Source organism: Opisthocomus hoazin, chromosome 10 (genome assembly GCF_030867145.1).
Source record: "Opisthocomus hoazin isolate bOpiHoa1 chromosome 10, bOpiHoa1.hap1, whole genome shotgun sequence".
In the NCBI taxonomy this organism is placed as follows: domain Eukaryota; kingdom Metazoa; phylum Chordata; class Aves; order Opisthocomiformes; family Opisthocomidae; genus Opisthocomus; species Opisthocomus hoazin.
Genome location: NC_134423.1, coordinates 21687759 through 21702424, shown reverse-complemented (window position 1 = coordinate 21702424; position 14666 = coordinate 21687759). Strand labels below are relative to the sequence as shown.

Here is a 14666-nt window from a genome sequence, read left to right as displayed (position 1 = left end):
CAGGTCTTTTTCCCCCTCAGCGCTGAAGACCTCTCACCCCAATGCCACGTCCCTGGAGCTTTGGGTGTCCAGTGAGGGCTGGGAGTACTCGGCCCAGCGCTCAGCTGCAACGCCTTTGCTTAGGCTTCACTTCCAGACACCAGACAGGCACCGCCTGTCAAGCAGGCTTGTCTAGCTCTAAAGGGCCTCATTTGTCTATGTCAGAACTACCTGAATTCAATCAAGAGTCATTAACAGAGAAGCTTTTCCACAGATTTATTGCACATTCATTACAACAATCATCGGTTCAAGTTTCCAGTCTAGTGGGCAGTTGGGAACAGGCAGCGGCCTCTACCACATACAGGGTCCCTACACAGAAACAGAGCCTGGCAAACTGAAGAGATCTGACATAGAACCACGTGCCAAAAGCTTGTCTCTTCTTCTGCAAATAGCCTAAAAAAAGTCTCCCCAAAACAGGCTTTGCAGAAACCATAAAAACAGGAGCCGAGTGTGTCGTCACAGCAGTGATTAGTAGCAGCTTCTCTTGGATACCTGGTTGCTTTGCAAGCCTCGAAAGAAGATGGGTTTAGTGACAGTGAGCTATCTACATACAGTGCCATTTCTTAGCCTACCAGGAATCCAGAGACTTCCAGGGCAGCAAGGGTTACGGTCACTCCGTCAGACCTCCTGTGAGGCAGGCCAGAGACCTTCAGTTGCTCTGTCTCACAGCAAGCACAACACCTTGTGTCCACCAGAGACGGGTGCCTCAGCCAGCAGCCACTGCCAGCGCAGAGGGCGGGAGGCAGCCAGGTGAGCCCTGCTGACACGGGCATGGCCACGCCACAGGACGGCAGCTGAAACGTACAGCTCCTCTGCCAGGGAATGAAGGGGCGAGACAGCATCACCCAAGCTGTTTCAGCACCTTTTTTTTTTTTTTTTTTGACTTTGCTTAAAAATGTGTGCCTTGACTCAGCGTCCAGCTTCCAGCCACTGGAACATGTTTTACCTTTATCTGCCAAAAAATTGACCAGCCTTTGTTTCAAGTAGATGTCTGAAAGACTAAAACACCCACGTATCAGAGCAGAGGTACAAGGATGTCTGAACCTCCCAACGAAGACTTCAATGCAGACAGACTGCTGGTGATCCCGACGACTCTGACGAAAGCAGATACTCTGCTGTGAACAGCCCCACCCCCACCCCCCACCGACAGCTTTCCCCTCAAGTGTTTAAACCACACCTGTACCCTGGCACCAGGGTTAGCTGTTCACCTCAGATGACACAAGAACCCAATCCAAAATATTTTTCAACTGGTGAATTGCCCTGGGAGTCCTCAGAAGGTCACAACCCCCTCACAGGAGTGCTGCAGGGACAGATTTTCTGAGCCAAACGCGAGATGCTCAGACACCCTTGGAGTGGGACTCTATAGGTACCAAACAGCTCCATCATGACACTGCCAGCCTGATGAATCTGCTGGAGAACGCAGGCCTGATGGCTGAGTATGGAGCAGAGTATGACTCAGTTGTCACCACCAGGCAGGGTACCAGACAGCTAAGGCAGCAACAGAAATATATGAAAAACGAACAAACAAGTAGTAATTGGCTACTAGGTTAAAAACAATATGGGAGCTTTTAATATAAGTTTGCATGTTTCTGTTTAATAAAAGCCTCACCTGTCACCAATAACGCCAGCATTTCCTCCCTCAGGAATCCCAACTCCATCACTTAAATATTTATACAGCAAAGGAAAAGGCATGAACCACCTGAATTTTTTAAAACCAGCTGTCACTGTGAATTACCTTTATATTAATCTTTCACGGTGACGCCACCACTTCCACTACAGGGTCTACTGATCAGACCAGTACGACACCCAAGCTGGAAGTTCACATCAACCTCGTCTTTCTGTGTAAGCCCACCAGACAGGGGGAAGGGCAGGACCTCTGCAGGACCGTGGGCAAGGGGCAAACCCTGTACAGAACTGGAAGCTGTCTTTGACAGTAACAGGGGAGTCTCCTCCTGAGGCTGAAGGGCACTAACAGGTCCCACACAGTGCCCCAGAACAGACTAACACCAAGTGTACTGGGTTTATCTGGAATCCTGGGTATAGCCCTCATCTTGGAGAACTGTGCTGAGCTGTCAATCTGAGAGCTATTTCTTTGCAATGAAAGGTGTCTCGGATGAGGGAAAACCAGTTCTCATCTCTGGCCTGCCTACAGGAACTCCGGCTCACTGCTGTGAAAGGACATGGGATCATGTGAAAAGATCACATGAAAGGACAACAGTCAGTTAAAAACGAGATGTCCTTGTCTCTGACAGCGAGTTACCTGCTGCAAGACGCATTCTTCCTGGTACCTGTTGGCGTTTTTCTTCCTGTTCCTTTTCACTATGTGCATTTACTGGCACGTAGCAAAATTCATCTTCTGTGAAGGACAGGAGCTCATGCCTGAAGCCCTGGTATTGGGCACCTGAACTGCACAGGCTGCCCTGACTTGCAGCAGCCACCTATGCACCCCTGCGGAGCTTGCAGCAGCAGCAACTGCCCAGCGATGGGACAGCCCCAACGACACCTCACCCAGCCGCTTGCTGGGGACTGTGCCAGGGCTGCCCAAAGAACCCTGGGCTTAGGAGGCGGAGTTACCCTCAAACGCCCTTGGGGTGGGCAGAAAGGATCGCTTTTCCCCATTGCCTCCTGTTCCCTCTTGATCTAAAATACCAGTACCCGTCGTTACCACGGGAGGGCATCACACGGAGCCCTGGCACAAGGCTGCACCAGCGCTCAGACCGGCTGACGCAGCCAGTCGATGGCTGAACAGTTTCCAAACTGGTCACCATAATCCTTCAGCGCATCCGGCATCCGTCCTCGCCCAGTCCTGGAGCTGGGAACAAAGGGACCTGTGAGCAAAAATACACAAGTGAGAGAATGTCAAAAGCACAAATACAACAGGCAGCACAACAGCCCTGGGATACAGTCCAGTGTGTCCTAGTCAAACCAAATGCACCCACCATCTTCTACAGAAACACCCCACTTAATTTGCTCTTGCTAATTGCCAATAAAATCTTGTAGGTAGAGGAAGTAGGTCCTGACTTTCTCTCACAGGCAGGCCTTGTTCTTCCACCATTTAATTTTGGAGGATAGTATCAGTAGAGTCAGTATAATGTCACTGGCTCCACTTTCTTAGTCCTCCAGAAGAATCTCTGTAAGAAGCTCCTGGGAAGCCTCAGGAACTGACCATGCTTTCGCAGAGGTGGCTGCAGCACCTAACCACCCAGCCTGACCTCCTGGCCTGGGCAGCGAGTCCCTGTTCCTGCCCTCACGCCTGGCCATCTCTCTGTAACTGCCCACTCCTGTTTCCCTGCGGCAGCCAGCGCTCCCCCTGCGTGACGCACCGCGCAGCAGCCAGGGCCCGTGCCGAGGCGATGCTCCGCTCTGCTCAGCGCCGGAGCTCCACTGGCGGCCGGCCCAGCCCTGCGACAGCCCCACTGCTGGCTGCGCTCACGCCGGGGCGCTCCATCGCCAGCAATACCGGGGCTGGCTCTCTCCTGGCCCCAGCTTGCTGAAAACTTTTCACGGAGTCACAGAACCTTCAGGGTTGGAAGGGACCTCTGTGGGTCACCCAGTCCAACCCCCCCGCCGAAGCAGGGTCACCTACAGCAGGCTGCACAGGACCTTGTCCAGGCAGGTCTTGAGTATCTCGAGAGAAGGAGACTCCACAACCTCCCTGGGCAGCCTGTGCCAGGGCTCCGTCACCCTCAGAGGGAAGAAGTTCTTCCTCATGTTCAGACGGAACTTCCTGTGCCTCAGTTTGTGCCCATTGCCCCTTGTCCTGTCGCTGGGCACCACTGAAGAGAGTCTGGCTCCATCCTCCTGACACCCACCCTTGAGATATTTGTAAGCATTTGTAAGGTCCCCTCGCAGCCTTCTCTTCTCCAGGCTGAACAGGCCGAGCTCCCTCAGCCTCTTCTCGCAGGAGAGCAGGCCTGTGTCGTTCTGCAGCAAGCGACACCAGGCCACAGACCGCCTCACACAACGGCGGCTCGGGGCCGCAGTCTCTGCCCAAAGCGTGCTCATCCCGCAGCCGCAGCGGGAAGAACACGTTTTCCCGCGGCTGCAAAGCTGAGCACCGCACCCGAGAGGCTGCGGGAGCGGGGCCCCAAGCTCCTCCACCAAGCCCAGGGCGCCGGCGGCCGCTCCCGCCACCGGGCCGGCCCCGCAGGGAGGCAGCGCTCGGCGGCCGCCCCGCAGAACAGGCCGCGGGCGGGGCTCCTCTCCGTCGGCCCCGCACGGCCGCGGGGCTTCCCCGCGAGATGCACGCCGCCAGGCGCCGGGAGCGAGAGCCAAGCGCCGCGGGGAGCCGCTCTGGCGGGCCGAGGCCCGGCCCCACGGGGCAGTTCCCCGCCCGGCCGCGGGGCCTACACGCGAACGCCGCCGCTCCCCGCGGGAGGCCGCTCCCCGCGCCGCCGCGCTCCCCGGCCCGCCGCGGGGGGGGCAGGGCGGAGGAGCCGCCGCGCCGGAGCCGGGACGGGCACCCCCCGCCCCGCCGCCATCAGGGCTCACCTCGTGCCGCCGCCATTTCCTGCGGGCCGAGCCCCCGCCCCGGCGGCCGCTTCCTGCCCGGGCGGGGCTCTCCCCGGGCCTGAATAAACATGACCTCAGGGCCGGGCGCCGGGCCGGCGCTGCCCTCCCGCCGCCGCGGCGAGAGGCCTCGCGTGTTACCGCGGGTGTGGCTGCGCCTCGCCGGCCCGGCCTCCATCGCCTGGTGCCCCTCGCGGTTTTCTCCCAAGCGCCGCCATCTTGTCCGCCTCCTGCTCATCTCGTCCGTGTCCCGCGGCTCTGAGGAGGTGAAGGACATCGCGCTGCGGGCTCGGGCGGGCGGTGTTTCCCCCCGAGCCCTGCTCCGGGCACAGCTGAACGGGAGCCGCCAGCTCTCCGCAGCGGCTGGGCTTCCACCAGCGGGTGCGGGGCGTCGGGAGGGCTCCCCAGTCCGCCCGTCTGCACACTCACCGCCCGGGCCGGGCTAGCCAGAAGCATCACGTAGAGCCCCTCTGTCTGGAGGTGTTTCGCGGCCCGTTGGACACATTCAAGTTTTCTCCCAATCTCTAAACAAAATTCCTTATGTTCCGTCTGCGGTGTTGGAAAGCGCACGGTCAGGAAATGCCTGGAGCCACCCCAGCACCTCCTGCCCCATCCTACTCCCCTGCTGACCTGAAAGCTGCTGTAGTAAACCGATTTATTGTGCCTCTGCAGGGAGAGTCGGGTATATTTCACGGCCTCCAATTAATGCTTGATGATACCGGTCTCAGATTTCAAAACAGAGAAAGAAAGGGAAGGAAAAAAAATTAAAGGATATCTTTACTCCTTTAGATGGTCCTTGTCTGCTTCCCACAGTGATCCAAGTGAGGCGAGGAGTAAATCCCAGGGGTACCCTAGGGAGTCCTGTTCTCAGCACGTCCAGCAGCCGAGTAGAGTGGGTCCCATCTGGGGTGCCAGAAATTACGCCGTGAGAAGCCGGAGTTGAAGACTCCATAGTCAGAAGGCTATTGAGTAGGTATTCTTTATTACAGTGCCAGGCATACCTGGGATCTCTCCTCCAAACGTCTGCACCAAACAGACACAGTTACTAGGTATTTATGCTATGTTAATATACATATGAATTACATTTCCAAGAAATGCTTATTATAGTAATGATTTTTCCGAGAACTCATTAGTGTATGGTAATGTCCTTCAATCGTTGGGGGTCTTGAGATCACCTTGCAGCCCCCTTATCTCTGTAGTTTGCATATCTGTTCTCCCAAGGCCGAGCCTAAAGGGAGTATTCAGGAGTCTCTTATTTTACAACGTCCCAATTATTCACAGAGCCAAGACTTGCTTTGGTGGTGCAGTGATTCTGACCACCTGAAGTGACAACATCCCCTGCATGTTACATTTGTTGCATTCACAGGTATCAATATGAACATTGAATAGCCTCCCCATTTATAATCTGAGTTTGTACAGCTTTCTTGTAGCGAGAGCCCTGCTTGCTTTCACTCCTTTGGCGTGGCTTATCCCGCCTCCGGGAGAGCACCTGGTGCGTTTAGCATGGGCTTAGGCTTTGGGAGAGCTTCAGTATCCGCAGGATAAATCGTGTCATGCTTTGTGGGTTGGCCCACCACCAGGCAGGCTGGCCAGCCCAACCCCGAGCCTTATGTGCACGCCTGGCCCTTCTGGGCGCAGCGCATGGTTAGGAGGGGTCAGCTGTTCATGAAGCTGCAGCTCGCTCTCTCCTCTGGGCCAGCTCCGCTCCCGGATTTCGCTGCACCCCTCATTCCACAGGGCCTCCGGACAGCCAAAGGCAGGAAAGCAGCCATGGGAGGGAACGCTGGGGAGTGGGTGGTTGCTGCGCCTCAGCGTGGGGGCAGCTGTCGCAGGTAGGGACAGGCTGCAGGGCTTAATTCATAACTTTTTATTCTTGCACAACACAAAGAAGTAGCCAGAGGTAGAGAGCAGTAGCCATAAACCACCTCTGCAGTCTCCCTGTTCTGGAGGCAACAAAGCTCTGTCTGGCCTCGGCAAAAGAAAAGCAAATTGCTCATCAGACTCCTCTTCCAAGCAAAGTAAACACTTTGCCTCCTGCCCTTGAAATGGCTTATCAAAGAGCGATATCTCATCAAAGCCTCTTTCAAACCTGGGCTAACTACTGTTCATGCTGTCATTAACTGGAGGCAATTTGGGAAGAGGAGGTAGGGGGCTTTGATTCCTCCGACATGAAAGCTTTAAAGAAAAGAAAGAAGTCATAGTATCGACCTGTGATGCCATGGCATACAGATAAAAGCCTAGCTGTCATTTTTGCCTGCAGAGCCTCACTGTGACTTCAACGGCCTGACTTTTGGGTGGCTCAAGCCTGGTTTATGAACTGCAGTTTTCCCCCCTTGGGTCCCACAGTGCATGACCTTTCCTCCTCTCCAACACCCCGCAAAGGCTGGGAGAAGAAGGTCATGGTGCTTCCCATACGTGGAAGCACGCGGTCTACAGTGGTGATTTATTAAGCCCAAAATTTATGAGCATGCCCTCAGAGATGGCTTGTATTGACATACAGGAAAGGACACTTAAGAAGCAGTCCGACTTCCTCGCAGCCCGTCAGATGTGAGAGAAAACCTTTGCTCCCGGTGGAGAATCTCAAATTCAGCACCATCGCTGTTACAACCTGTTCTCGTGCTTTGCGTTCATCTGTCTGTGCACTAACCCTAGAGTCAGTATCTCTAATATTGTAGACAAACAAAAATACAAATACATAGAGAAAAGATCTGCTTAAATTAGAAACTGATACTACTTTTTTAACATTGGCTTTTAGGCTGTGTGGTGCCCTCTTGGTCCCTCGGTGGCTCTCTGCACATTGCTAATGTATCTTGGCTGACACAGGGTCAGCTCTGTCGCGGAGCTCTGAGGAGGAGACCTATGCACGGGGCTCTCTATGCTTACAGTGGTAGTACCAAGCTGGAGAAAATCTAAGCTGGGGGAGCAGCTGGTCAGAAGAGGTGGGAAGAGGGCTGAACTTTGCTCAGCCCTGCACCGCAGGATTTCAGGTACAGGCTCTGATAATGTGACTGTGTGTTTGCAACCAATCCGGGGGCTGACTTCCTTCGGAAAGCCAAAATGATCCAAGGGTATCCGTGGATCATTTATCCGTGGGTGAAAAATAACACCTAAGAGACAGATTATGAACTGAACTCAGCCAATGAAAGTGAAGTATAATTTCACCAAAATCAGGGAGTTGGGCAGGTTTTTTACTTGAAAGTCCTGAGGTGGGGCTACTGGTGGGCAGTTTTTTCCCTGTGGGATGCTAAGTGGGAAAAAAACCCCTTTTTTTCCTTTTTTCAGACCACCTTCTAGAAACACTATGGGCTCTTGTTACAACAAAAGCAACACAAATGCAGCTGTGATACTACATACTGAGCCAGACTTCAACATGTCACTGATATTTACTTAACAAATATTGTTAGGTATGTACTCTGATGTAGTTCAAAGAACACTTGTTTATTTAAAACAGCTTATTTTAAAACAAGGCTTTTTGTTTTCTTTCTTTTTTTTTTTTGTTCCTGGCATGATAGAGCAGCTGAAGCTTTCTGCTCTCCAACCTTGGCTTGTCAGAGCTTTGTCATAACAGGGGACAGCATATTTGCACTGTGTCTGCCAGCGTGGATTTTCAGGGGCTGGGAGAGGCTGCTCCCTCTTAGGGCTTGGTTGTATGGTGAGGAGAATTTCATTCTGCTCTCTTGATGTCCTGAAAACTGTCTACTCCTGCAATTGGAGTCTTTCTCCCTAACTATCCCCAAAAACTGTGCCTGATGTTATACATGCCATTCCCAGCCCAGTCTCAGTGCGGGGGCTGGGCACCTTGCCTGTTTCTTAGCGCTTATATTCATGATTTATCCCTGTGGTCTTACTTACGGTGAACAGCGCCTGCAGCAGCTGGCAGCACCCACCGCTGGGGACAGGCGCTGGGCCTGCGTGTGCACACGCCGATGGCACCCGGTGCTCCCGCAAGTGTCACTGGGTCAGGACAAAGTGGCGAGGGAGGACCGATTTCTGGCTTCTCCATGCTCTGCCCAATATCTGTAAAGCGGCAGTGACAAATCGTTATGACAGCACCTGCTTTCTAAATTTCTCTTCCCACGTTCTTTGAAAGTCAGCGTGGTTCAGCTCGGAGCCCTCAGCAGCAGCCTGGCAGCCCCCAGGTCTGGGCCAGGGTTTCCCGCAGGATGGATGCCCACAAGCCACTGCCTTCTCTGCAGTGTGTTTTACCAACCTGCAAAAGGGCTCTGTGGGTCTTCTTGTAAAGCACTTAGAGATCTGTAAAGGAAAAATTTCATTTTCTGTAAAGAAAAATATTTCAAGCAAAGTAATATCGTTGGGGTTTTTTTAGGCAAAAAGGGACGGTTCTTGCTGGAGGTGCAAAGCAGTATTCCTCACACATTGCACACTGCAAATACAAGGGAATCTCATCAAACATATTCCATTTCATCTTTAAGCTGAAGACAAAGCCGTACCTCCTCCCAAAGAACTAGGGAGCTGCAGGATCGCCAGGATGACGTCGTTCTACTCAGTTATAAAACATGCTGCACACTGAACTTGGCGCTCAGTGTGCTCAGTTTGAGCTAAGAGCTAATGTAATGAACTCTGGGGAAGGATTTACATCAAATACCACTTTGGAATATTAAATACAGACAGGACTAACTTGTCACTTGAATAATTACACACTGGCTAAATTCCTCCTTTCATTTCAAAACCAGGCAATCGCGTTTTTCAGTTCCTCCCTGAAACTGCATGCATTGCTGTGCTATTCATTACCCCCAAGAGAAACGTACGTGATTAAAGGATGAAGTAACTTCTGTTAATTACCATGGGCTGAGCTAAGATTAGTTTTAGCTCTAGCAATGACTCTTGCCACTCGAGGGGGGGAGCAAGCAAGCCAAGAAAAGAGAGATTCACATTTCAACAAGTGTGTACAGCTGCTTGTGTTTGCTAACGTAACCTCGCAGGCAGAGGTGCCTGCAAACACTCCTGAACTTCAGTGTGCATGTGGGAGTACAATACAAAAGACCTTGCAGACATACTCACACTGCAGGCAGTAGCAACACAGCGCTCACAAGCTGTTGTGGTTAACTATGTTTGTATTCTTCTTCTGCCTGTGGATAGCAGTGTAAGGCTTTCAGCCATTACATCAGAAGACCAGAAGACCATGTCCTGGCCTGAGAAAGACTTATTGTTAAACCACAGGCAGGGCTTGAAGGTCCAGGACCTCAGAGGTGTTCAGAAGCCTCGAAAGCATTTTGCTGAGTGACTCTGGGGCCTCTGGCCTTTTCTGACTCAGTTGCCTTGCTTGTTAAGGAGGATGCTAACACATCGCTCCACAGGGTTTGCAAAGCTGAGTTCACTGAGGTTTGCGTGGGAAGAGAGTCTTAAAGATGTTAAACAAGGGAGAAAAATGAAAACATGAGACACTTTGTCCTAGTAACATTCAAAGCAGGCACCGAGAAAAAGCGTTCAGTGGAGTTACAATGTAAGTCCTTTGCCCGCAGAGCCACAGCTTCAGCGTAGCAACAAATAGCTGAAGCACCTGGACATCCCCTTTGTTCTGAACCAGCAGTACAGGCTGCACAGGGACATGGCAGTAATTTAAAAGCTCATTTTCTGCATCCAAATATCATGTCAGGGTGAAATGCAATCCATCCTGCTATCACTTAATGAGCACCCCTGGGATCACTGTACCTTGGAGGCATGATGTCACACGTCAGCAGAGAGATTATTTGTTTTGAAGCTTGTGAATAGCTCTGAAAGTTCATTTCAAAGTGCTCCACGCAGAGTCATGACTCAAACCCTTCTGGTCTCACAGAAGGGCACAACCGACTACAATTTCCCTGTGCTGTTTCTGAGCATCCTGTAAGGGATTAATAGATACTTAATTTTACTATCCTTTCTTCTCTTTTATGTAGGAATGGCTTTGTCATTGCTTCAATTCCTTCACATTCATGACACATTTTTTAAAGTGTAGTATCAATGATGTCTCTACTGAGACAAGGAGAGACAGCCACAGCAAAAAGCACTGCAACAAAACCCAAGGCATTCATTCAATTGCAGGTGATTTTTAATTTAGATGTAGCCACAGGGAAAATCATAGTATGAAAGCTATCTTCAGACCTGTGACAAAGCACACCACCTGTCTGGTGTCTCCTTTTGTAAGAATAAGCAATTGTTACCCACAATTTTATACCTCTCTCTTGAAGGGACCAAGATATTCATCTAGGGCAATTTGCTAAATGCCCAGGTTTAGCAGCAGTATTACCTGATTGAAAATATGGAAAATAGAGCCAAGGATTCTGAATGGGTCATTTAATGCTGAATTGCTGAACCTTATTCAGTTTTGAAACACAAAGTTGTAAGATGAAAACCCTGGAGCACAAAGCACCTCTCCTTCATCATGTCTGCATTAGAATTTACTCTTGTATTGACATTGAAGCAAGAACAAATGCAAGTGTAGACACTGTATAAGACTGCCAGCCTGGCTGAAATGGGGAATAGTTTCAATCATACTCTTTCAGCTCATTCCAGGGCTCTCCCTTCCATGGTGAAGGACCATCAGTAAAGCCATGGTTTCTGTCCCAAGCAGAGCTCCATCACTGAGTGACAGTTCAAAAAGCATGGGAAGTGATACTAAACTGGAAAGGGTCCAGAGTACAGGGCATGTGTTGTTGCTGTGTAATCTTGGAGAAGAAAGGAAGGGGATCTGGAACGGCTGAAGAATTTGCAATGGGATCCAAAGACATTTGGACACTGGAGGGATGAATATCACACTAGAGCTATCACTGCTCCGCAGCAAGGCCCTTCCTGCTGCACGGGCAGCAGCCCAGAATGGGCCCCGCTGAGCCCGCACCGCCTCACGCTGCACACCAGGCTGAAGAGGTGCAGCTTGTAGAGAGAACCTCGGTGGGAAGAGATCTGAGGTGAGGATCAGGCGTGGTGGTTCCAGGCTTTAATTATAATCTGTTCCTGGAAACAGTGACATTTAGATGGGCAACAGAATGAACAGAGCTGCAATCTGTGGCAATCAGTGCAATCAGTGCTTTATGTGAAGTGAAATTATTGTACACCATTACGGACATAAATCTGGCAGATACCGAGGATTGATTAGCATAGCTGTACAGTCCAAGTAATGGCATTAAAGATGCAGTGTGAATTTCAGGGAATTAATCATATTGATCACATCTTTTCAATGATGATGCGTCAGGCATTTTTATGGCAGATTAAATTAACTGCTTTTACCATTCATTAATATAACCCAGAATATTAACTATGCTTATGAAGAAATATTTTTACCCCCTTCCTGCAGACATCCTCTGGGCCCATATGCTGTTACTTTTCCTCTCCTGTCCCTTTTGCAGCAGATGAGTGAAGGAGATATTGACGGTCTGATGCAGCTTCCCTCTAATGGAGCCAGAGCAGCTTTTCCTTGAACCAGGCACCGGAGCCTGCATGCAACAGAAGAGATCAATGCCAGGTGGCAAATTACAGCCTATTACCATAGGTGCATGTATGTGGAAACACAATGTAGTATTGCCAGGAAAACAACGCATCCAGCAGCCAACTCTCCCTCTCCTTGCAATGTTCCGTTTGGAAATAGGATACTGGATTTTGTCAGCCTTCAGTGGAAATGTGTCTGCTCTTTAAGTATCGATTGTAGAACCCGAGGAAGATGAACAAGGACCCCATGCCCTCTGTCCTACTGTTACCACTGAGACAGTGGCATGGTCCGGGTGCTCTGAGGCAGGCTCTGAGCCCCACTGGGTCAGGCAATATACACGCATTGATGAACTAAAGGAAATTATGGAACTCCCTGCCCTGACAGCACGTAACCCAGATACTATGTAGGAAGGGAGAGCACACGAGCAGGGTAAGGGCAGCACTGGCAAAAGGCATGACGCAAACATAAACAGTAGTGAGCTTCAAATGGTGGTGGCTCACGAGTCTCATCAGTTTGGAGAGGAAGGAGGAACACAGAAACAGGTAACAACTGGAGAGGTCACCTGTTCCTTTCTTACCTGCTTTAATGCTCCTACTGCTGCAGCCCTTGAACTGCTCCATCATCCACCTCTCCCCTGCTTGTGTGTCTTCAGGAATAGTTCAAAAAGTCTCTAAAGTCAATTGCCTCTGCATTGACAATAGTCAGCAATTCCTTCAATGCTTTTGGAGTGCCTTTCTGCCTACCGGGAAGGCTGACAGGATACTCTTCTAGTCCTTCAGGGGAGCAAGCACGGCACTGCTTTTAGCTGTGAAGAGACTTGTCCAAGGGCACACAGAGGTTTGATGGGCTTGCCAAGGTCAGGCCACAAACACAGGGGCTGGCCAGCCATGTACCACCTTTCATCACCCTTATGCCAGTCCAACCCCCTCAACTCTTCCCTTCCCCACACAGCAGGTATCTTAGTTATTTTTAAAAGAATTTCATGTATTTGTCACTCTGCAAACTACAAAGTAAATATACATTTCAAATGAAATGGCTAGGACTTTGACACTTCTTAAAATATACATTTTATTATTTTCTGGTGTTTGCTATGAAGGTTTCAATCAAATTGTGAAGGTACGCAGCCTTTACAAACTTCTTGAGTTAAACGTTTTTGTTGGTGGTTTTATGTTCTGTTTCTTTCATGGCAGAGGAAAATACATAGGCTATAAAATGTTGAAATTCATTAGATGTTTAGTATTACCTCTTCATATATGCTGTGGAATGCTTTGTAGAAATACTATATAAAATAAGGCAGACTTTTACAGGGAATTCAGTCATAAAATTTCATGGGAGAAAACAAAGAGTTCCAGCAAGTTCCACGCCGAATCCCCACCCCGCAGTGGTGCGTGGGGTGTGGGGCATACAGAAGCCCCCCTCCCCGGCAGCACTCTTGGGGAACCCAAGTCCTTTTGATCGAGGCTGTGACCTCAGATCAGATGTGGCGACCCGCTGAATTTCACATATTATTATTTTTGTAGCCAAGGGAAGATCAGGTGGTCGTCTCTGGTTTGTGGGAGAGCTACTGCAGTTCTGGTGCTCAGACAGTATACATTTCTTGTTTATTCTACTACTCTCAAGTGAGACCTTTTCAATAAAACTTATTTTAATTAACATAAATCAGACAATATTTAAACATACACATCTATCCTTACAGTGCAATAAAAATGTATCATTGTAGAGTATTTTGTATTTGCATTATGAAAATAAAAGGTCTGTACATCAATTAAATGTATATTAATGAGTATGAATCATGTAAATTTGTAATGCATCTAAAGTTGGCTTTGGCTTTTAAGTATTTATAAATTCATAGAAAATATTGAACATCTAACAAAATAAATAAAACATATAATTTTAATCATAGATGCTAACGATCAACCTCAAAAATTCTTGTGTTATTTTTTACATTTGCTACTAAATTTCTTAAAGAGAACTCACTTTCAGTAGTGCTCAGAAGTGAATGATTGCACCTTCTGTGATGTGAAAAAATAGAGTACATCTATTTTTCATAGATCAAAAATTCCTTCATACAGAGTTGCATTTTAAATGTCTGATTGTTCTACATAACTGTCTTAAGTGCTTATAAAAAGCATGTAGCTTTCTCATAAAAGCTGTGAGTCTCTATTAATAGATACTTCTTTTTCACTTGCAGGATTGAGGATTAAGCAAAATCTTCTAGTGAATGTCCTTTTTATGAAGATTCTTCAAGGTCTTTCAGCTTTGGATACTGGTATGAAGGTATCGCAAAAACATGTTCACTAATAAACCCCCTTCAGTACAAGTACTGCAGCAATCCAGTGCAATTCCACTTGACAGGCTTATTTCATCGGAGTCCACAGATGGTAGTTTGTGGAAGTCGCTTGCTGACCTCATGTTCTCTTGAATTTGAGAGTTCCCCAAGCGCATGGGCTAGTCTTACTGTAATACTGAAGAGACCAAAACAAATCTGAAATCACATGAATAAAAGTGAGCTTGAATAAATATGCATCTGGTTAGTAAATTACACACCATGGTCTAATTGCTATTCTGGTGGTGGTCGAAGGCTCCGCAGCTTCCTCTCATCTAGTCCTTTCCAGTATTTAAAGTTATTATCCAGATGCTGCATCAAATTTGGCAGGTCTGCAAATGCTAGGGAAGAAAGGGCAGAGTGTATTTA

The 14666-nt window shown here is 49.3% G+C and overlaps 1 protein-coding gene and 1 non-coding gene across 6 annotated transcripts in view; both read right to left on the bottom strand.

Annotated features, from left to right (window-relative positions):
• Positions 1-3031: 3031 nt before the first annotated feature.
• On the bottom strand, positions 3032-3162 carry LOC142362631 (small Cajal body-specific RNA 15). The gene has a single exon (XR_012765208.1).
• Positions 3163-13021: 9859 nt separating this feature from the next.
• PDE8A (phosphodiesterase 8A) overlaps positions 13022-14666 on the bottom strand; it is a 169135-nt gene continuing 167490 nt past the window's right edge. For 3 of the 5 annotated variants that reach the window (XM_075432252.1, XM_075432247.1, XM_075432251.1), the window contains one exon: positions 13022-14638. In XM_075432252.1, coding sequence (XP_075288367.1) covers positions 14532-14638 — 107 coding nt within the window. In that variant the 3' untranslated portion in view covers positions 13022-14531. The remainder of the gene's footprint in view (positions 14639-14666) is intronic. The other 2 variants (XM_075432250.1, XM_075432249.1) reach the window with 2 other exon arrangements.